This window comes from Mus caroli, chromosome 1 (genome assembly GCF_900094665.2).
Source record: "Mus caroli chromosome 1, CAROLI_EIJ_v1.1, whole genome shotgun sequence".
Classification (NCBI taxonomy): domain Eukaryota; kingdom Metazoa; phylum Chordata; class Mammalia; order Rodentia; family Muridae; genus Mus; species Mus caroli.
This window is the reverse complement of record NC_034570.1, coordinates 34,623,131-34,646,785: the sequence shown is the minus strand read 5'-3', so window position 1 is coordinate 34,646,785 and position 23,655 is coordinate 34,623,131. Positions and strand designations below refer to the sequence as shown.

The following is a 23,655-nucleotide window of genomic DNA, read 5'->3' as shown; positions in this document are numbered from 1 at the left end:
CATTCAATGTGAATAAATGATAGCCTGCTTTCTGAAATAACAGCAAATGACATCTACTGCACAACAGCAGTGTGCTAGACACACTTCTGTGCCAGCTTCCTGTTGTATAGTCCCCATAGTCCCTTAAATAGCTAGTTTTATTTTTATCTATACCAGTGTTTCCCAACCTTCCTAACACTGCCACCATTTAATACGGTTCCTCATGCCGTGGTAATCTCCAACCATGACATTATTTTCATTGGTACTTCATGACTTTTATTTTGCACTGTTATGGTTTGTAATGTAAATATCTGTTTGCTGATGGTCTTAGGCAGTCTCTGTGACAGAGTCCTATGACTCCCAAAAGGTGAAGAACCACTGATCCAGATGGTCAACAAGGTCCTTACAGTGCAGGACCATATGAGCTTCAAGACAGTCATGACACAGGCAGAATTTGTGATCCTGAGAAAGCAGATGGGTCTGCTCTGAATTTGGCAGCTTCTCAAAGACTTTGGTAGAGGACAGGAACCTTAGCAGGCAAGAGAGAAGGTCAGGCCACATGGGTGAGAACAGGAGCCGGGAACAACAGTGTAAGGTTCTAAAGATTAAAGGCAAGCCCTTGTGTCCACCTCCGCTGTTTCTCCCAAACAAACAGAGAGAAGTAAGAAAGGCTGAGATGTGGAGGGGAGGAGAGCTGATTTACTGCTGCAGGGGACGTGGTGGCTGCGATGCTCAGGGAACAGGACTGTGGGGAGTGTGTGACCTCATGCCATCTGTATGTGAGGTCACCTCATGCCATTAGCATGTACGGTGACTTCATGCCATCTGCATGTGCAGTGTCAGGAGTAAGAAACTTCTGGGTAGAAGCAGGATACTTTAACAGCAGAACAAAACTGTGGGAGTAAATGTCAGGGCAAGGGCAGGAGGGTGGGCGCTGGCAGGAAGGCTAGCTTGAGTTAGAGAAGGCAGAACTGAGCATGCAGCAGGAGCCCCGCTGCAGGCCTGAGCACAGACAAGCCAGGCTGATAGCCCCCTGAAGACTGCTTCTAAGAGCTTCATCTGGAAACTGGTCAAAGTCACGGACAACTCGGTGAACGCAGACATCCACTCTTCCTCTCTCCTCATACTGACTACCTCACAGGAGGAGTAGGGACAGCTGCCTCTTCCCAAGGTCCTACTGCTGACACCACTGCAGTCATACGCATGCGTTCTGTTGCATAGCACACCCTCAGCTGAGCTGAAGGTGCAGGGCAGGAATCAAACAGTGTGTGCTTCTCTGCATGACAACTCCGTGCTTCAGAATAAAACTACGTCACCCGACAGCAGTGAGGTACCTACCCCATAAGGCAGCACACAGGATCTCTGAGTTAAATCTCTTCTTGTATTTACGAATCTCGGGGGTATCACTCTGTGGCCTAGTGTTCGTGGGGTTCACATTGACCACTGAGCCTTTCCGAGTAGGATCTTGCCTTATGGCTTCCGGTCTCAGCCCATCACAGGAAAATCCCACTGAAACACAGTGCAGTGAAGACTTATCTTCTGTACCCAGACACCACGGCCTCCGCACACCCTCAGATGCCCCAGATAAATATCTATACACTGCAGCTGATGCTTTCTCAAAGAAAAGCTGTTCTGGAAATCAGGGAACTGACCACGACCTCACTGTGACCCTGGCAATGGGAGCGATGGCCTTGCTGGCGGAGGACTGCGCCTTAAGTAACCATGCCACGCTCGGGCCCCGTGGGAAGGCGCATGGGGACCAGGCCCTGCCTGACAGCTGCTTTCCTTGGCGCTGCTGTACTTACCCACGGAAGTAACTGTCGTCCCACTAGATGGAGAGATCTGTAGTAACCTGGGGTCTATAAAAGGTGTAAAGGAGGAGGAAGATTTGTGTTTCTGGAGTGTGCTACTAGCGGACTGAGTCTGAAATGTAAATTTCAATTTCATTAATAGAAGAGACATTTAAAACGTGAACAGTAAAGACCACCTCAATTCACTTACACACAGTACCATCTCCCAACCCAAGCCTTCTCCTCCTGCATCAATTCCCCCAAAGCCCAGCAAGGCATTGCAAATGCTGCATCTCTTCCCCAAGACACATAACAACCAAGGGCAGTGATGCTGCAAACTACCAGCAAAAGCACCACTTTACGATCAGAGTTCCTACACAGCATCTGAAGTGTCGTAATAGCAATTCACTACCTTCCCAATTTACTTCCCATACTACAAAGTACAATTAATAAAGGTTTCATCTCCTATCTACTGTGACAGACTACTGGTGTGATCTCCTATCTACTGTGTGTAACAGACTACTGGTGTGATCTCCTATCTACTGTGTGTAACAGACTAACTGGTGTGATCTCCTATCTACTGTGACAGACTACTGGTGTGATCTCCTATCTACTGTGACAGACTACTGGTGTGATCTCCTATCTACTGTGACAGACTAACTGGTGTGATCTCCTATCTACTGTGTGTAACAGACTAACTGGTGTGATCTCCTATCTACTGTGTGTAACAGACTACTGGTGTGATCTCCTATCTACTGTGACAGACTACTGGTGTGATCTCCTATCTACTGTGACAGACTATTAGTGTGATCTCCTATCTACTGTGACAGACTATTAGTGTGATTTACTTTGTACTATGACAGAATCACCAGTAAGTCCATACCACACAACAGGGCTCATTAGTAAACATACAAATGACAGGAGACATGACTTTCTGGCCTTTTAGGAGCACTGGTGTTAATAATGTAACTGAAAACCAAAAAACAAAACAAACGAACAAACAAACAAAAAGCTCACAGAGAAAGTGAAACAGTTAAGTGGAGATGTAATGATGGTTAAAATCAAACAGAAACACCTGCCAGTTAGTGAGTTAAGACTATGGTAAGATGGAGCATGTGATATCACCAAGGAAAGGCATGCATGCACAGGTCTCAGGACAGAACACAACGATCAAGCGCCTTTTCCTCTACTCACTTCTGCTGTGGGGAACCTGAAAGTCGCTGTGTCCTACAGCCCATGCCATCCTAAGCTTTTCCACTGACACAACATCTGCCATCTTACAGGCTTCTCGCCCTGCCCTATCAATTAGTGGCCAAGCCATGACGGCCAGTCTGATGCCAACGCTGCTCAGAAAGCAGCTGTCTGGTGCCTGACCTCAGCAGAAGGCTATTCCTGTGTTTTCTAATGAGGGAGGTCTGGGGACAATCCATGTAGGGTTAGGGATCTGTATGCAGATCTGAACATGTTACTTGGGACTGGGGAGGAGGGCAGATGGCAGAAGAGCAGGATTGCTGTTGTCCACAGTCAACCAAGTGTTTATGTTGACAAGACTGGCTGAAACTAAATGCCTGTTTAGACCTCTCAATTATTAAACAATGGACTCAATAGGCCCCAAACCTGTGAAACCAAATACTTGCTTAGCTAAGCAGGTGTTCAAGGTGGGCTCTGTCACTGCACTTGGGCATGACCTACTTACAGAACAAAGGCTCACCCACCTATGACCCAGACTGAGCAGTGCAGCCATGCCATGAACTCACAGGACTTCCTCTACAAAACCTTAAATTAAAAGAGCGCTCCGGCCTTTGTCCTTGCTCAGCATCGTCCTTTTCTACATTTTCTCCCCAGCACTGGACTTCTTAAACCCTGAGTATGCGTGGATGTCGGGGGAACAGATCCCTTTAAAAGGGTGGGTGAAACCAAAGTTGTCAACCACTAACCAACCCCCTCCCCAAAATAAACAAATGAAACCAGTAACCAGCAACAATGAACGCCTATCTTCAGGGGATTCTCACAAAAGACAAGCAGTTTGTGCAGATAAGGCCAAGTCTATGGAGTCACATTTTCCTGTATTTTATACACTGGATAAAAAGAATGAAGAGGCAAATTCCACAAATGACTACAAGGATTTCATGCCAAATACGTAATGGATCTGAAAACACAGCAATCATTTTACTTACTTAAAAAAATAAATAATAAAGCAAGCCATGCAACTCTACTATCTAGAAGGGAAACACTGAACTGGCAAGTCTGGGGACAATCCATGTAGGGTTAGGGATCTGTATGCAGATCTGAACATGTTACTTGGGACTGGGGAGGAGGGCAGATGGCAGAAGAGCAGGGAGCAGGGAAGGGGGAGGGCTTCTGGGAAGGGCTTCTTTGCAAACTAGCTCCTAGGCAGTGCTGGTCTGACCCCAGGAAAGCAGCCAGCTGTGGTGTGAGACATACCTCATTAGCAGTGAGCTTGTCCTGGGGTGTCTGTGGGGACATGGTGGGTGTCGGCTGGCTGGAGGATGGGGAGGAAGAGGTGGAGGAGGTGGAGGAGGAATGGCTTTGCTGTAAGAGATCTGGCAAGAGGTGAATGCGACCCGCAAAGCCATTGCTCTCATGATGGCTGGCACGCTTTTGGTCAACTGTACTCTGTAGAAAAAACAGGCACACTGGTCTCGCTCAGGCGATGCTGATATTGCCGACAACCCTACTGATAACTGCTTTTGTTCAAGGTGCTGTGTGACTTTCCAAACTGTGTTAGATTACCAAGGAAAATCCAAGGAAATTAGCCGGAATTGCTCAAACTTCCTTGCCAAATGCCCAATTTTGAGCCAACTGAAGTCAGAGTACCTCACTGGGGACCACCCAATGCAAGTAGAAAGTGTTTCACCTGGTTCATTTGCAGCAATAGCAACTGATGGAAGACCACCCCCTTGTTTTCTCTAAAAATCTAAGCCACCTCTAGAGAGTAGCCTGTGGTTCCTCTGAATCCTGATCTTCTTAGGTTCTTCCTAGTTTCCATCCAAATACACTGCTGTGGCATGAAACACCCAGGGGAAAAACCCAGAGCCTGGAGAGTGCCCTGTCCTGCTGCAGTGAGGAGCCTACAGTTAGAAAATATCATGGTCCAAGCAGAATCCATCTTGCATCACAAACAGACATTTTGTTTTGGACCTCAGGAGACCCACTCATCCCCGGGCCCCAATGCTGAAGACACAGGGTCAGATGCCCCAGCAGGGCCTCAGGGTGGCCATTAGAGGCTCCAGATCTGTACCTTCCCTCTGTGAGCCTTCACAGGAGTCCCTGTGGCCTCTCTACCACTCCGACACAGACTGTGAGACTCAGCATGGTGCTTGGATGGAGGCTGCCAAGGGCATGCAGAGGAACAGCAATGTGGGTGGAAGACTACTGGCTACCTTTGTGGCATGCAGCACACCTGCCTCCCTCGCCCAGGACGCGCTACCCTCAGAGTTGTGTTAACATGAAAACGATGATGATGTAGAAATAGCATGGGTGAGTGAGTGAATGAGCAGGTGGGTTAATGACCATAGAGAAGCTCAGCCTCTGACAACAGGAGAGGAGGCTCCGGTACCTGGCGGACGATGAGGGTGCCCTCCTTGGACGGGGTCATGGCTGGCTCACTTTCTACATCATCATGAACGATCATTGTTTTCACAGATTCTGTTTCACCATTGCTCAGATTCAGAGATGACCTGAAGAGACAAGATCTGCAAGTCACGGATAACAAGCCAAGCCGTGCGACCCTCTCAAAGCTTAAGGCAAGAGGAAGCATCGAGTGTAAGTCTCCTATAGGACAGCAAGCACGGACGTGGCTTTCTCCCATAGAAGAGTTCCTTGCTGTTCACTTTGTTCTTAAGCAGAACATTAATTACAATGAGTTCTTATGTCTGATTAAGTCATACCACACTGAAACATCCCTTTTACTGAACCCTTCAATTAAAAGAGACATGCTGAGATATTGTGGGGAAGACGCTGATATGTGTGTTTGTATGTGTGTACATGTGTATGATGCAATGTGTGTGTGGGGGGTGGTATAATGTGTGTGTCTGTGTGGTTGTTTATGTGGTGTGGTGTTAAGCATGTGGTGTGTATAGAACATGTGTAGTATTTGGTTGTGTGGTGTGCACAGGGGGTGTGTATAGTGTGTGTGTATGGCATGGTGTTGAGTGTGTGGTATATAAATGGGGCACATGTAGTGTGTGTCTGTGTGTGTGTGTGTAAAAGCTGTATGTCACTGAGTTCATGAACAGGGCAGAAGGCTGCAGCGGAGAGAAGGCCCAGTGGGAAGGCTCTTCTCTTGAGCCCAGCAAGCACTAACGCTGCTCTGGTGTCTTCTGGTCCCGAGGTAGAATCATCAGCCCCCTCCTGCTCCACGTCCTCCTCCTCCTCATCTGTGGTCCCAGACTCCTCACTGGACGACGAGTAGTCTGTTACTTTGTGAGGTGGCCGCACATCTTCCACTGCTCGAAGCTCTTTGGCCAACGCAGTCAAGTCCTAGGACACAGGAAGGACAAGGAAGTTAGGAAAGAGGAAGGTAGGGAGAGAAAAGGTGACAAACCTTTCAGGCCAACTGCCAGTGAGTAACCAGAGTCAGCATCAGGAAAGGATTCGTGAGGAGTTTGTATGGCTACGGCTTTGGACAGAAGGAAGAAGGCAGGTGTGACAGACAACTCAATCCCACTGTACGGTGGTCTGCAGGGTGAGCTGACAGCACTGCTTTCAGTTAAGTCTAAGATATGAGAGGCTTTTGCTGCAAAGACGGGACTGCATGATATCATGACTTTTTTTGTTAAATAAAGACAGTTTCTTTTTTCTTTTTAGGATTTTTTGTTGTTTATAGAAGTACACTGTAGCTGTCTTCAGAAACACCAGAAGAGGATATCAGATCCCATTATAGATGGTCGTGAGCCACCATGTGGTTGTTGGGAATTGAACTCAGCACCTCTGGAAGAACAGTCTGTGCTCTTCCCCGCTGAGCCATCTCTCCAGCCCAGACAGCATGTCTAAGAGGACTATTTAGAACTGTGCACACTGGCCCCTAATTACACAGGCATATCTGGGCCTTTTCCCCTCCACGGCTCATGAAGAATACCAGGCTGCCTAGACAGCAGATTGCTAGCACACACTCACCCTCACCTCCCTACTAGTACCTGCCATGCCTGAGCTGGGGCATCCACAGTGGGAAAGCTCATCTGCCATGTGCCACGGCAATCCCCACTGGCCTTCCCCAAGACTTAGCCACATTCCCAATTATACAATGATTGTGAACCTCAGAGCAAAGTTTACTAAAAACTGGCTTCATTTTTCTTTACCTTGTTGAGATATTTTAAGATTCTTATCAATTCTTTATATCTAATTTCCTTGACTGATTTAAATCCCATTTAAATCCAAATTCCCTTTTCTACTTGGGAATTTCATTTAAAATCAATAGCATTTTAAAAACCAACTACATGACTGGTTTTCCCTTTTAACTTAAAGAGCAGTTCCAACTTAGTATTCTTCTTTTATGCAGTTAAGAATATGTTTGTTACCTTTGACCTCTAGCCTCTGAACTATCAGAAGCAAGCTTGAGCCTGCTATGTCCTGGCAACTATCTGTGACAAAGCAGCTCCTTTACAACAGTTGTTCCAGGGAGGTAGGTTTGGCAATAAAGACCCAAAGCTTGGTTCATCAGCTAAAGCGGAAGGCAGAGCGGCAAGTCTGAGTTGAGCAGAGCCGAGAGGCAGAGAGCACTGCTGAAGCTAGCCATCAGAGGGAGGGAGGGATGCAGGCTTACCACTTCTCCCTTCAGGACACGACGATTCCATGGAGGTGGAGAAGGAGGCCGACATTGATGAAGGATGCAGAGAAGGGAGCAGGCAGCAGAAAGAAGGGGGAGGGGGTATCCAGAAATCAGTTAAAGAGGAAACTAAAACTTCAATAGGCTTAAAACCCCACAAGTACCCACAGTCACATGACTAATTGCCATGATAAGGATCGAGGAAGCAGTCACAGTCATCAGCCCAGAGACCAAGGGCAGCACTCAAGCCACAGGAGCACTCATTCACACTTATTCTGAAAGCCAGTACTGCAAACACCAAACTTACCAAGAATAAGGTCGACGACAAGCAATGATTGTGCGTCGTGCATGCGTTTGTGTGTGTGTGTGTGTTGGAGCTTTTGAATTTTACTCAGTATTACTATAAAATACTCATTTCCTTAAAAACTGCCAATACATAAAATTATATTTTATTCTGCGCTTCTCTGTACGGCTAACTGGACAACTAGTGTAAGGCTGAAGTGGAACAGAACTGCCCTGCTAATGCCTTCAGAATTGAGATGCCTAAGGGCGAGCCCACAGCGGCGTCCTGTATCAGGGAACTCTTCCATTTCCCCACAGCAGGGAAGGGCCACACACAAATCAAACCCTGCAGGCCTCTCCATCACTTTTTCTTTCTTTGTGCTGGAGACTGAGCTTGGGACCTCTCACATGCAACTGCATACCCCAGCCCTTTAACAATATTCTTAACACCAAGGTTTCACTCAAGCTTGAAACAGAACTAACTGATTTTACACAATACTTACCGCAGGCTTGAGAGGCCGGAATACTTCTTTCTTATCGTCAGGCTTTTTGGCTGCACTTTCCTGGCGTGGCGATGGAGAACCTTCAGACTTTGATGATGCTGGTACGTTCAGGAGAGATAGAAAAAGCAGAGACACAGATAAACCCTCGTCACACACTCTCCACCCCCTCCCCTTCAGTCTAGCTTCTGGCTTCCCCCTGCTGACGTCAGTCGACCCCTCTCCATAGAGTCTGAACTCTGGGCTAAAACAGGGCCAAGGGACATGCTGGCAGCCCTTCTGAGGGAAAGGTTTCCCACTTCCCACTTAAGAACCCACATCTGTTTAATACATGCTTCCAAGTTCTGAGAAGAACTCTGTGAAGGAACTTTTTGACTACTGTCACCAGTAATACATACACACTGACTACAGCACAGCCTCAGAGTTCAAAATGGAAGAAATGTGTTCAAATCCCAGCTGAGGCATTTAGCTAATTCACCTTAGGCAAAGCATTTAATTCCACTCAGCTGTGAAGTGCCTACCATGGCACCCGTGTGCGAAGCACTGAAAATACAGCTTTCTGAGCAACCTTATTGGGACTGCTTATGTCCTCAGCAATCTATGTCAAAGCATCACTTTGTAAAATGCAGCTATATGCAGAGCTGGGCCTCCTTTTACACATGGAGTTCTTCTAATAACAAACTGCAACCATGGCTGTTCCCAGAAAAAGTGTGTAGGAGAGATAGCCTACATCTCACTCTGAAGCGTTCACCGGAGCCGCTCTGAGACCCAGGATGGGAGCCAGGCTGGGATCCTGAGTTGCTGGACCCTGAAGAACTGCCACTGCCTGGCCTGGGGACCAGCTTTTCCACTCTCTCCCAAAGAAGCCGGGGCTCAATACTGCTGTTAGAAAAGGAGAGAACAGTGTCATCCCATCACACTATAGCAGAGACATGCACTGTGGAGGCAGAGAGAAGCCTGCAACAGTAGCTAGCACAGTGCACTGCACACAGCGCACACTGCACAGAGTGCACTGCATACATAGCATGCACTGCAGAGCTCACTGCACACTGAGCACACTATACACACAGCATACTGCACACACAGAGTACACCACACATATATAGCACACAGTGTGCACTGCACACACAGCACATTGCACACATAGTGCACTGCACAAAGAGTATATTGCACACATAGCGCACTGCACACAGAATATACCGCATACACAGCACACACAGCATACTGTACAGAGCATATTGCACATAGAGTGCACTGCACACAGAACACATTGCATACACAGCACACAAAGCACACTGCACAGAGCACAAGGCACTCACAGCATGTTGCACACACAGTGCACTGCATACAGAACACATCACACAGCATACTGCACATACAGCACATTGCACAGAGTACACTCACTGCTCACAGAGCATGCTCCACACAGAGTATGCACTGCACACACAAAGTGCACTCTACACACAGCGCAATGCACATTACAAAGACTGTATTCAGGGCCAGCATCTTCAATATCTTAAACCCAAAAGATGCTGAACAGTATCTTCTTGCTAAAGCACATGAAATCCATGTTACATGTGAAGTGAGATATGACTGTTTACAGCTACAACCACTTCTGTTCTGTCTATAGACCCTACTCTTAATTGGAAATAATTACTCAGAAATTTTTCTGTATCTAGGTTGCCCTCATCCACTATGACAGCTCCCACACCTTGGATACCCACAGTCCACTCTGAGATGCGTGGAGGAAGCAAAGCCAGTGAGGCTTCCTGCCATGGTCAGACCCATAGCACACATACACTGGGAAGAATCTGTGCCCTGGACACTGTCTGTCATAGGAGGGTGTCAGATCTCTCTAGTCACCAGCATTAAAGTGTTGCCTGCAGACTCTGGACTGTCATCCATCTAGGCACTGTACCAACACTGCCAACACCACAGGTCCACTGATGACCAAATTACCAAACACTTAATGATATCTGCAGGGCAACAGTGACAAGTTTTCAGTAAGTGCACACACAGCACATGCCACACCTGAGCAAACGTCAGAGCCACTAACTAACAACACGTGACTCCAGCCACCAAAAAGGTGAAGCTTAATTCATTTTAATTAAGTTAAATTCATACCCAGCCTCATTGGCCAATAGCTACTGCATCAGACAGAGCGACCCTAAAGCTCAGCCATGACATCACCTGGCCAGCATGGTAGTCTATGGCAGCTTGTGAGGGAATACTGACTTGGCTGTGATTTCTTGTAACTCAGTCTAAACCCTCACCATTTCTTCTAGACTAAAAAACTCTCTCAAATTATGTTTCTTAGAACCTGTCCTCAATCCTCCCTTCTCTACCTTTACAGAGAACTATAGTTTACATTTCAAAATTACAATACAAGATTCAAATCTGCTTTTCACTACTGACCAATACGCTGCTGCTGCTGCTGGTGTGTGTGTGTGTGTGTGTGTATGTGTAAAACATGCCACATCTGACTAGAACCTCAGTGCTGGAGGTGCACATTTCTGAAAACAGACAACAGATGACTCTCTGAGAGACTGTGAGCCACGGCACATCTCCTCCTGTCAGTTCTCTTTTTTACCTGGTGGAATTTCTCTGTCCTGCTTGGCTATTTTGCTGTCCACCGCCCTGCAGTGGGGAATCCCGACGGGAGAGGACAGGGGAACGAGAGGTCGTTCTCACGGGAACCTTTAGGTGGGAAACACAGCAGTTAAGACAGACAACAGAAGAACACCACAGCTCCCCCCCCCCAGTCCCCCCTCCTCACAGTACACTTTATAACACAGCCTTCCTCAGTCCGGAATGCCTGCCATGAAGCTAGCTCTTCCCTCTCCCAAGCCTCCCCTGCTCCTGCACGATCCAAACAGCCTGGCCCATCTCTACAGTCCTGTCATGCTGAAGTCATGTTTGGACTGAAGCGGGTGGCAGAGAGCATACAGCAGCACTTCCCTGAGATAGTATGTGAGAATCACAAAAGTAAGCTCAAAGAAACCCAACAATGGTCTACAAACAGATCCGCAGGAAGCAAAGACTGGCAGAGAAGCGAGAAAATATTCAGAGGAAGCAAATTCCAAGTGGAGGAAAAAATAAACTGAGATGTGCCTTTTAATCCTCTTGTACTATTAAGTACCAAACGCTCAACTTTAAAGTAAAAAATCATTGTCTTGTTAATTTTTCCTCATAAGATTTTTTCCTAAATTCTTGATGTCATGCACAGTAATGGAGAGCTTCTGTATAGACTTATAAGTCTACTTATTTAGAAGCATGTTGTTTAAAATTTTTTCCATAAATACTTTTTATTAAACTACGTTTAAAACCAGTCCATGGTAAAAAGCTAACTAACCATTGGCTAATTGTAACTGCTGAGGTGGGAAATGGCTTCCCTCCTGAGAAGTCATTTGAAACTTCTGGCCCTTTAGCCCTGATGAAGTAAGTCACTGTTCCCATCATCACAGCAAACAGTAAGTTTAAATAAAGAGAAAACAGCGCGTCTGTCTGTCTGTCCTTACCCTTGGAGGCACCTCGTCACTGTCTGATCTAGACCAAGCCTTTTGGGTGGGCTCGGGCACCTCCGACTTAGAGTCAGAGCTCTGACTGAGCCCCTCACTGCGGGAAGGTGGACATGGGTCCTGAGAGCGGAGATGGTGGTGTGCGAATTTGGGAGAAGGGTCACTGAAGGAATGGGATCTCGAGACAGGGGAGACATTGTTCTTGAGAGATGCCAGGTGGGACCACTGTACCTTACAAGAAAACAAAACACAAAACATTCAATGCGTTCTGCATACAACTAGCTTTTCTGGTCAACACTAAATCCCAAACAGGAGGTAGCAGAAGTGGGTGTGAGTCGGGGAGGCATAGTGTCAAGCATGGAGCAGCCAATAGGCTCCATGCTGGTGACAGGCAAGAGGAAGAGCAAAGGCACACGCATAGGGGAAAGTGCCCAGACACAAACTGCAGACAGCAGTGAACAGGGGCATGCATGCACAGACCCCCGAGGGGAGAGTGGTACATGCATGTCCACGTCAGCACAGAGAGCTGGGGACCACATGACAGAGACACTGCTCATCAGCAAACCTCCCACCACCTCAGAACCCTGGGTCTGAGACTCTTACTGACGGGACATATTTGTGCGTGCACACACTTCCTATTATGGGACTGTAGCAGAGAAACTTAACAACAGCCAACTTTTCAAGTATACCAATATTATTTTTTCTCCCAATCTTAAAATGTTTTAAACCTAGCTGAGTTTACACTCCTAGTTATGAGAAAAGTGGGATTAACATTTCTTTACCAAAATATCCAGTACCAAGAAAGCCCAGGCTGACCAGCATCAAGATACTCTGGGCTGACCAGTAGGAACATGCCTTTGAAATGAAAACTCAAGAACATGACAATTTGCCAAGTGAATTTCTGCAGTCACTTTTAAAAACATTCTCTCAAAAACCTAGAACTATTTTGGTACGAGGTACCTGTAGCTCCCTGTTGGAGAATAACCAACCACCCAGGCAGTTCCGGAAGCTGTAACCCAGCGCTGACTAATCCATGCGTCTTGCCTGGCTTGCCTGGCTTCTGCAGGTGAAAGCGGCCGTTAAGACCCAGTGCACAGTCTCTGTGGCTCACAGGCAGATCCAAAGAATCCTAGCTTTGGTACAATCCCATTCTACTAAAACATCTTAAGTGTTCACTGGGAAAGCAACCAAAAGGATGTGTCACCAAATAACGCTAAGTGGGACTCAGCACTAGGAGCCACGCGAGTTTCCCTCCTGCAGGCGAAAGCCTGGGGCAAGAACACTCTGCAGAGGAGGAAGAGAGGCTGGCGGTCTCATCTCCTCAAACAGAGGCTTCTCGAGTCTGCTGCTCAGAGGCAAGTTTGCCCTTGTGTTGGGTTTAACTCTCAGGACACACGAGCTTCTCACCAGGAAACAGGCACTAAGTAGAGCAGCAAGTGGCGCCTGGCCCTTCCCCCACTGCCTCTGCTGGCATTCTCTGGTGTAGCTCTCTGAAGCTCTCAGCTGCTGTATCTGCATAAACCCCACCCCCTGTACCTCAGATTTGCTCAGCTCAACCATCCCCCAGGAGGGTTGGTTACTGCAGAACATATTCAAATTCTCATGTGACTGCATCTGTCACAGAAGGGCCATTTCTTCTCAAAACCACCAACTCTTTTCCTAGGTGGCATGCAAACACCAGGGCCAAGTACAGAAAGCTCAGAGAAGTGTGTGAGGCAGAGAGAGCAGCATGGAGGAGTGCCTACACACCCTCAGGGGATGGGTGTGTCTGCCACCTACTGTCCTTTCTAGACAAGGCTGCTGCTTCTCTTCTGAGTACTCAGACAAGACAGACTCTGGGACAGGCTGAAGGAAAAGTCATAAACTCTGTCCTAATCTCCTACAGGAAATCAATATTCAACCCACTAGGCATAACCTGTTTTCAATCTTGACAGGTTTGAGAATCTGGTTTTATATTTAAAAACAACAACAAACAAACAAAAACAAAAACCTTTTCCCAGGAAATTTACACATTCAGCCAAATAAATAGAAGCCTGCACAGAACTGCAAGGCCACCTTCAGCTTTCCAAAGGTCCTTCAGAGAGCTGGGACCACAGACATAAAGTACTTACTTCAAAACGTTCAGGTTAAAAGTTCTCTTCTAACCTGCTTATACAATAAAACCAACGTTCTAAAAATATAATTTAAAAAAGTATTTAAGAGGAAGGAGGGACTTCACATCTGAGTTAAGGAGGGGGAAATAAAAGTATGGACTGGAGATAGTCATAATGAGTTCAATAAAAATCTTAGACAACAAAACAAACAAACGGCAAGCCTCCTCTCCCTACGCGGAATGCACGCCTCCGTTCACTGCAGCTGTTGAGACAATGGGCTACACGTGGCACAGGGAGCTACTGCTGCTACCTGTGGCTCCGCTGGTCTCTGCAGGGCAGGGTGCACAGACTCGGAGTTGCCATTGGAAAAAGACTCTGACCGGGAAGGCACGGGTGGCTCCAGTCCTCTGCCCGTTTGCTTAGCCTGGGCCTCAGGGGAGCTGTGGTTAGTCTTTCTAAATCTATCTTCCACCTGCGTCAGAGAATTAGAAGACACGGCTCCGTGTTAGTAGGAAAGGAGAGATGAGGAACATGTAAGAGCAAGACAACTGAGAGGAAATGTGTTCTATTCGGCTCTGAGAAGAGAGGCAGCTAGCTGCACAGTGGCGGTGCTGAGCAGGGCTAAGATTTGGTAGAGGACTTTTAAAAACTATGAAAGTGAAAATGAAGCAAAGCAGCGTCTAGACTATCCTCAGCACCTAGCGCTTCCTTACTCTATCAAGAACAGAGTTTGTCCTGGACTCTCCTCCCTGTCTGTGAGGGAGGATGTAGAAGGGAGCCATCTGCAGGCCAGAACGCCACAGTGCTCCTGGACGCACCCACATCCTTCTGTCTAGCCCAGAGAGGACCACTTGCCGCATCCTTATGGGAGGCTCTGGTCATCCAAACACCACTGATCCAGTAAGAAATCAGGCTAAAAGTCCACTGCCTCCTCATGCTAGTCTTAAACAAGACTGACATTTCTCTCATTCACATGGTAAAGACTAACAGTGCCAGGTACTTGTGTGTGTGTGTGTGTGTGTGTGTGTGTAGTTTTCTTCTGATTTCTCTAGCATTTGTTAACCAAGAAATCCATGCAGAAAACAGAGGTGAAGTCCTGCAGTACAGCTCAGTACAGACAGTCATCAGGGGGCGCCTAGCTCTCTCAGGACCAGTCTGTAAGCAATAGGGAAAGCAGGTACCTCCCGAGCTCTGTCAGCAGGGTCATAGTGAGGCTTGGGCTCTGGAGCATGAAAGCTCGGTTTGCTCCTGTCCTGCTGCTGCGGGGGCGGCGGCTGCTGCTGTGCGTGCGGCCTCCTGTGGTCGTGCTGTAGAGACAGGAGATATGCTTGTTCTTGTTGCAACTGCCTCTGGAGCCTCTCTGCCTGCCGGTGCTCCTCCATCTCCCGCCATCGGCACTCCTTGGAGAGGGAGAGGGTGACACTGAATCTGGGGACCGTGGCGAGTTCACCTCCTCTCTGGATCCCTTCTTGACTTTTGTTTTTTAAAATAGCACTTCCCCCATTGTTTAAGAGCAAGGCAAAATGGCTGGGATTTTAAATAGCATGTTACCTGTGTAAAATGTGACAGCATTTGCTAACTGTAACATCATTGCGGAGTAAAGGAATTCAATTAAACATCAGATACAGTGGTATATATACACACACACTCAGCAAAAAAATCCCACAGCATGCACTGTGAACCTGATACCTCCGGCATTTTCACATTCACTGAATGCCAAGTTCTGTTTAAGAGTTGACAGGCATTTACCAAACAAGGAGCTAACTTACTATTGGGAAATAAACTAAGGGCAGTTTACACTGTGCTTGATAGCATGACCAGAGGACAGCTTCACTGGAACCTGGCTGCCACAGTGAGACCAAAAAAGTTTGACTGTCACTACATCTGGCCAACTTAGGGAAGGGACAACGGCCCTGTGGTATGGAACGGGACAGAGGCGGGGCGTTACCAGTAACATGGCCTGCTCCTGGAGCAGCTGCTGCTGCAGGATCTCCAGGTGCCGCTGCTCCTCCTCTAGTTGCCGCCTGATGTACTCCTGTCACACAGAAATTACCCAGCAGTCAGTACATCCAGGAGGGAAGCGACTGAGTCCCCTGTGTGGATAACCGGCACTCCAGAAGCTCGGCAGCAAGCTCGCCGAGGACTGGACTCCTTAGTGAAGACAACCTGCTGCTGAGGGTGTTTGCAAAGGCTCCAAGCTGGGCAGGAAGCTGTAAGTAGTCTAGCTTAGTGGCATGAAGCACGCGGCGGTGTTCAAGCACTGCTGCTATTACACTCTCATCACATCCAATACGGAACTTTAAGGAGGCTAGCTTCCTCATAAGGACAACAGACACCACAGAAATGGGAAGGCATCATTTTAAATAAGCACAAACCAGCAATTTTTAAAAACTGACACCCAAATCTGTTTAAGATAAAAATAAAAAACCCCAAATCCCAAACCAACCAAACAGGATTTGTGCTTTTGCTAATGACTCCAAAGGTTCCTGGAATAATGGCTACAGTCGGAAGATGTGGTCAGGAGTCATGGACTATGGGCGCTTCTCTACAGGTAAACTGGCCAAGCCCATGCTGGTGAGCTTGTGTGTCTGTGTAGTGTGCACAGGCACAAGTGCAGGGGCAGACTGATGACATGACAGCAGGAGAGAACGACCACTGAGTCACAATGGAGATGGTAACCTCGTACAGAGCACAGCAGAGGTTTCAGCTCCAGTGCTGGGGATGGGTAAGTGAGAGGTGAGAACACACAACCCTGCAGTTACACAATTCCTATTAGTACACAGGCATCAGGAAACCCTAACCCAAGTCCATCAGAGACAAGCCGCAGCACCTGCTGCATACTTTCAGCCCCACATTAAGCAGGAGGACCTACTTGTCCTAGCAGGGGAGCAATGGACTGGCATGTGGGAGAACTGTCCCATGGAGGTGGCTTCTGTGTCTATAGTGAGTGCCTCCTCCTGACCACCCCATTTCATGGCACATGCCCTAAAGTAAAAAGAGCCAAAGATGCGTCTGACCAGATGTTTGAGTTAACCAATAGTTCTGGTCAGAATACCAGACAACAGAGAAACAGTGGCCTGCAAACACTCAGAACACCACATCTTATAAACCACACCAAACACCCAAAGCCAAGTCCCTTTAGCTTACACCGGACATGCCAAGAGCACGCTAAGGCATCAAGTGGCTTTGTGACAGACACATGGCCTTAGCTGAGAAAAGAAATCTGTGTCTCAGAGCATTTCTTTTTTGAAAATAACAGAATTTTTGAGCTTGAAAGATCAAGTTACTATAAACATGTTTTCTGACTTTAAAATGCAAGAATACTGGGGAAAATCAGATGCTATGCAAACCACAAAAATCTCATCATGCAATGTACAGAGAATACAGCATATACATGCTTTCGTGGGAATGTATCACGCACCACAGCAAGGGAATATTTACAAAAATAAATAAATAAGTGAATAAAAAAATAAAAAGCAGAGTAAAACAACCAATTTTAAGAAATACTAAAAGTGCAGGGTACTTGCTATTCACATCTTTTTCAAGGTTCTTTCATATTTTTATATTTATGAGTGTTTTGCCTGAGTGTATGTTTGTATACTATGTGTATGCATTGCTGGAAGAGACCAGGAAAGGGCACTGGATCCCTAGAACTGAAGTTATAGATGGTTGTAGGAAGCCATGTGGGGGCTGGGAACTGAACCCCAGTCCTCTGGAAGAGCACCCAGTGCTCTTAACTGCTGAGCCATCTCTCCAGCTCTATTCACAAAATCTTAAGAACTAAAATGCCACCATCAAGTTTCTTGTCACAATCAAACTTGGAATCATGCCTGGGTGACTTCCAACAAGTAGCAGGTAGCATTTTCACAGATTTGTAGCCGCCAGGTATAAGCACCATAAAAACATTAGTAACTAACTACATAAACAAATAAGCCCTACTGTTAGGGCCAAGAAAGAAGTAGATGATAACAGGTAAGCTATACCACGGAGATTCTAGGAACATGGGTTCATGTGCAGACCCAGGCTTAGACACACAAGATCCAGGAGGAGTGTCAAGGCCAGTAGCTGGATCACTATGTTTGGAAGATAAAATCATGTTTGTTAGTATTTTAAATATGAACTCCAATTCAAAATGGCTTTCATTCATTGACTTTCTTCCTTCTTCAAAGCTCAAAGCACAGATTGACCAATTCAAAGGTAGGAAAGCCATATAAACTAAGGAAAGTTATTTTCTGTTTGTATAAGTAATCTAAGATTCACAAATAAGCTCCGCAAGGCAATAATAAAAGAACAAGTATACAAAACCGGTTTTTGTACTGTAAACAATACAAACAATCTTCAAAGCTACACTTAGACTACAGTACTCACTCAGCCAGGAGATACGTCAGGCATTTATCAATAGTTTTCTTAAAGTTGGTTTTGAATTTCCCTGTCTGAAAGTTAACCTCACCCAGATATTTGGAGCTCAAAGGATGTAAGCCAAGCCTGTGAATGTATATTCAGACCCCTGTCACATTGTCAGCCTCTTCAAGACTCAAAGGGTCTCTCTCTACACTGTAACAATTTTTTATTCTTTTTGAAGATAAAGAGTCAAGTCATTGGAGTCTTCAGCTCGTCTAGATACCTAACCTCTGAGCATGCACGCGTAAACATTTGGTCCCCGGGACCCAGCTCCATGGTTAGAGGCCACGGATACCTGGGTCGACATTCTTGAAAGCTCACCTGTTCCCTCTCCACTCTCCTCTTCTCTTCTTCTGCCCGTCTCCTCTCTTCCTCTTCTTTACGCCGCCTTTCCAGTTCCTCCAGGCGCCTCTTCTCCTCTTGTTCACGCCGCCGCTGCTCACGCTCCTGCTGCCTCCTGGCTTCCCGCTCTCTTCTTTGTTGCTGCAGAAGGAGAACTGTGTCGTTACCAGGAATCTACAGCTGTGGCTCTCAGGAGGTTTGCTGACGGCGATAAGCAGGGTGGATGAGGTGAGTTCTGGACCCTAGCTGTACTGGTCAGTTATTTCTGCATCTCCCTGCAGCTTCCCCATAAACCGGCCCAAGGTATAATGCTTCTGTGGATCCTTGCAGGGTTTGTCTTCCACTTTGAAAGCAAGCATCATCAGTACCCACTGCAGGGCTCAGAGGTCAGCAAATCTGTCAGTCATGGGCATCACTAACTATCTAGGACCCTTAAATCAGAACAAAAAGAAGAGATGAATAAAGGGGAGAAGAAAGGACAAAGGAAGATAAATATCTGAAAAATGAGAAATATGCAGGAGAAAACAACAAAAAGAAATGAAAATCAGCAGAAGAAAGCAAGAGCCACCATTGCTGCTAGGAATACATCAAAGCTACCAATGGGGAAGTGTGAATACTGCTGTCCCGGGCTTTGTTTCAAACACTGAACCTTTAAAGCTAGTTGGTGTTCCTGGTATGGTCCCACTTTAAAACCCTCCTCCCTACTGTACAGAACACAACAGGCTCAGAAAAATGAACTGGCCTGTCTAGTGTCTCCACCCAAAAAGCCTGTCGGAATGGTTATTCCACCTGTAAGGCCTTTTCCAGCTGCATGTAGCCTAGCACCCCCACTGATAGAGAGTACACCCAACTCAGAGACTCAGCCTGCTCTAGACATGGGCACAGCACACAACAGCTCCTCTAGCTGACTGTCCATGCACGACGACACACCATCTGTCAGTACAGGACATCCACGCCATGGAGTCTAAGCTTTGTCAGTTCTTTCCATGAATGCGAGAGATGCTAGAGTCTCTAACAAGCACTGAACAGTATATGGCCACTAGTCACACCCCACCACTGGGCGCCTACACTGGAGCTTGCATGGATAAGGAAGCAGGTCCACTAATGGCTACTGCACTGGATAGCACCTCTACAGCTGACTCACCCTCCCAGAAAGAGAAAAGTGGTACAGTTCACAAGCCCTCTCACACAGAGGCTAACCACAGGACTTCAAAGTGAATAAAAACAGTGTATCAGAAGTTTATAATGGGTTACAATATAAGGATTAGTAAGAGCTGAGTACCCGTTCTGAATTCTCTCCACAACACTCGTGTTTTCTGAAGTAGCAATGATTTCCTGGAAGCACAAGAAATGTCCTGTGTACATGGTGCCTGGGCAGGGCAGGGAGAGGCTCACCCTTGCCACACATCCCCTGCTGTTTGTTAGCCCGCCTTTAGAGCTTTTAAAAAATCTTAGAAAAAAGAAATCTCTGACTACACATGAATGTTCCAAATCCAATGAAAAGCGGGCAAATGTGTAGTGAAATATTCACCAGCCAGGAGGTCCCACATACCTACCGCGCTCTGCCAGCCTTCTGGCCGTAGCTCAGGTGTGTGTGTGTGTGTGTGTGTGTGTGTGTGTGTGTGTGTGGAGGGCAGGGGGGGGGGAACAGAGGGCTAATCCTGCCCTCTGTCTTTTTGGCTCAGATCTAATGCAGAGCTCCATGTCCACAATTTCCAGAGATATAATACCTTTATCCTTTCCTATAAACTAGGTACAAAAACCCACATGTACTGGCTAGTTTTGTGTCAACTTAACACAGCTGGAGTTATCACAGAGAAAGGAGCTTCAGTTGAAGAAATGTCTCCATGAGATCCAACTGTAAGGCATTTTCTCAATTAGTGATCAAGGGGGAAAGGCCCCTTTTGAGTGGGACCATCCCTGGGCTGGTAGTCTTAGTTCTAGAGAACAGGCTGAGCAAGCCAGAGGAAGCAAGCCAGTAAAGAACATCCCTTCATGGTCTCTGCATCAGCTCCTGCTTTCTGACCTGCTTGAGTTCCAGTCCTATCTTCCTTTGGTGATGAACAGCAGCATGGAAGTGTAAGCCAAATAAACCCTTTCCTCCCCAACTTGCATCTTGGTCATGTTTGTGCAGGAATAGAAACCCTGACTAAGACAGCACATTTCTCCTACCACAGGTCTCCATGAACAAGCTAGCAAAACTGAAAGAAACTCAAGACTCATACTTAAAATGAACATCTGGAGCGTTTTCCCTTCACAGTAAATGAAGCTGCAGCCTATCACATTCCCTACACAGCAACAAGAAAACCTTGCCAGGACACTGCGTGTAATATGCAACAGCTAAGAACATGATCATTCTTCTAACTCAGAATAACAATTACTGAATTTTTGCCAAGTGGGAAAAAGCAGTTTCAAGTATAAGTTATTTAATTCCACTATATATTCCTGGTTGGATACCATTTCCAAAGGAAAACGTCTTTTGCCTTTTTTGGTTATCTACACTGTGGTACAAATAGATCAAGATGCCTTCTAGGAAGTGTGAGGCTGGTGTGTGGGAATGGTCTCTGATCTGTTACACTTTAAAGTCTGGCACCTGTGAGTTTCTCCTTCAAGGGTCCACCCAGGCAGAAGACACAGGCTGATGGAACTCTGAGAGCATCCGTGTCAGCGCTGAAGTCAGTTGACAACGCAGGGCCACTGCAGAAGGGACTGTCTTGTATGCTGTCTGCGAAGGACCCTCCTTAGGGTTAGAGAAAACTGGTGAACGGAAAACTGGTCACTCTCATGGAGTATTACCCCACTCCATGGCCAGTAACAGCTCACAGCCTGACCAGTTCCTACGGTTGTATGATCTTTGCACTGGACAGGGGTCTCAAAGTCTGGGGAAAGACTGTCGAAGAGAGAGAGCATTTGTAACGTGTGTTGCTGCGGTAGTGTGTGACTGTGAGCATGTCAAAAGAACATGTAAGAACTTCTAAAAGGTTCTTATAAACAAGACCACAGTCTGGAAGCAGCCGAGCCCTGCTGACTGGACAGTCAAGGCCTTGGCTGAGGGGATCCAGCTCCGGGGCCCTGGAGACATTGCCTAACATTACAGCTGGAGCCGTGAGAAGGCAGCACCAAGCCAACAGGGATCCCCGAGGTCGAAGCTAGTGCAATGGCAAGAGAGGAAGGGGCTCCCACTCCTCTGCAATGTGTGCAAGCCCTCAGGAAAATCTTCTGAGGCAAAGGAGTTCAAATTTTCCCTCCTAAACACACAAAACACAACAGATATGTGGCGGCTCGGTCATTCTTCCTGAGAAACTGCCTGATGCTAACCAAAGCTGAACATTAGTGCTAACCTTACTTCCTAACAAAATGTTCTTTTCTCTTACTTCTCTCCGTTTTAAATTTATTCATTTCTATCCACATCTCTGAACTGGAGTATCATCTCCGTGTCTCCTGATGAGAGGAAGGAGAAGAAAGAACTTCACTGGGCACAGGTTCACGGACACAATCCCCGGCACAAAGCCACAGCTCAGACAAAAGGAGGAGCACAGAGTAGAGATTACTTTCTTTAATACCCACAGAAAGAACAGGACAGGGAAGAGTGGGTTTCCTACTGCAGAGCTCGTCAACAGGAAGAGGAACACGCAGCAGCGAAAGGCGCTAGCAGCTTTAGGGCAAAGACTAGGCTGCAGGAGCTCAGCACGTTCTGTGTCTTCCCAGGACCAGGAGAAAGGCAGGAAGCAAACAGTTCAACCTCAGCAAAACCAGAGATCAGACCGCAGGGCGTCTCTGTGGATGCTCTTGGAGCAGCCAAGAGCAGTCACCTGTGCGTAAGAGCTGCGAGGCTGGCCCATCACTACAGTGTGACTGAGAGCTGGGTTTATCTCCCCTGGGGTTTTGTCTCTTCAATAAGCATTCACTGCTCGTTTGTGTTTGACCTAATGTCCAGGATTCCTAGGTAAATCCTTTTGGAATGTACAAACACTCCTAGCTTCCACCAACCTACAGATTAAGAGGTCATCAACACCTGGGTGTGGAACAGGATCCCCTTGCTTCACTAAATAATGCCTATACACACACACACACACACACACACACTCACACACACACCTCATGAGAAGTGTCTTCACCTACAGCTGTCCTTGTGAAAACTGCAACTTCATAAGACTGTTATCATGTGGGACTGGGGTATCTGGGGTAAAATGAACTGTTCCTAGCCATTATCATTCAAATCTGGCATCAGAGCAAACTCTTTAGTATTCCCTTGGAGGCAAAAATTGCATCTGTGCGTCCATAGAAAGCACAAGAGCAAAACATAAGCACTTCTGAAAGATGAAGGACCTCCATAATGAATGAAGAGGACACACCTAGCTGCAGCAAGAAGTTTTATGGCAAGTGCCAAAGGGGAACTCCTAGATCACGGTTTCCCTTCCTCCTGATTTTTAAGCATCTTATGCTGGTGTACTGAAAGAAAGTCATTTAGGCTTTGGGTTGCTCTCATTTTAATTACATTTATTCAGGGTGCAATGTGAACAGCATGCTGCCACAACATACTCATGAGGTCAGAGGATGACCTGCCGGAGTCTGATTTCTCCTTCTGTCGGGTGGGTCCCAGGGAATGAACTCAGGTCAGACTCAGTGGCCCAGGTTTTCGTTTTTTAATACTCAGGCATCTTGTGAGGCTGAGAATCATCACCTACACTGTTCATAGCAAGAATTCCAAACTGCCCGACTTGCCTGTTATTGAAATGGCTACAAAGCACTTAACCTCAAAGATTCCCAAATGACCGCTCTGGAACCTGGGGTACAAACAACACTCAGAGCTACCTCCAATTAAGGAAAACCAGCCTCTAGAGTCAAGGAAATTTCCTTTTAATTTCCAATTAAGGAAAAGGCCTCCAAGATCCCAACAAGGGGATCTGTTTGTGAGGTACACTTGCTGTCCCAGTGCCTAGCTCTGTCTGTTTTTTTTTT

The 23,655-nt window shown here is 46.8% G+C and overlaps 1 protein-coding gene across 22 annotated transcripts in view; it reads right to left on the bottom strand.

Moving 5' to 3' along the window:
• Map4k4 (mitogen-activated protein kinase kinase kinase kinase 4) overlaps positions 1 to 23,655 on the bottom strand; it is a 124,744-nt gene that overhangs the window by 10,624 nt on the left and 90,465 nt on the right. The window contains exons 13-26 of one of the 22 annotated variants that reach the window (XM_029480908.1): positions 18,673 to 18,834; positions 15,899 to 15,985; positions 15,132 to 15,350; positions 14,261 to 14,422; positions 11,858 to 12,088; positions 10,930 to 11,036; positions 9,070 to 9,221; positions 8,343 to 8,440; positions 7,555 to 7,563; positions 6,097 to 6,272; positions 5,350 to 5,470; positions 4,215 to 4,406; positions 1,785 to 1,902; positions 1,318 to 1,488 (exon numbers count right to left, since the gene is read on the bottom strand). In XM_029480908.1, coding sequence (XP_029336768.1) covers positions 1,318 to 1,488; positions 1,785 to 1,902; positions 4,215 to 4,406; positions 5,350 to 5,470; positions 6,097 to 6,272; positions 7,555 to 7,563; positions 8,343 to 8,440; positions 9,070 to 9,221; positions 10,930 to 11,036; positions 11,858 to 12,088; positions 14,261 to 14,422; positions 15,132 to 15,350; positions 15,899 to 15,985; positions 18,673 to 18,834 — 2,005 coding nt within the window. The remainder of the gene's footprint in view (positions 1 to 1,317; positions 1,489 to 1,784; positions 1,903 to 4,214; positions 4,407 to 5,349; positions 5,471 to 6,096; positions 6,273 to 7,554; positions 7,564 to 8,342; positions 8,441 to 9,069; positions 9,222 to 10,929; positions 11,037 to 11,857; positions 12,089 to 14,260; positions 14,423 to 15,131; positions 15,351 to 15,898; positions 15,986 to 18,672; positions 18,835 to 23,655) is intronic. The other 21 variants (XM_029480909.1, XM_029480912.1, XM_029480917.1 and 18 more) reach the window with 21 other exon arrangements.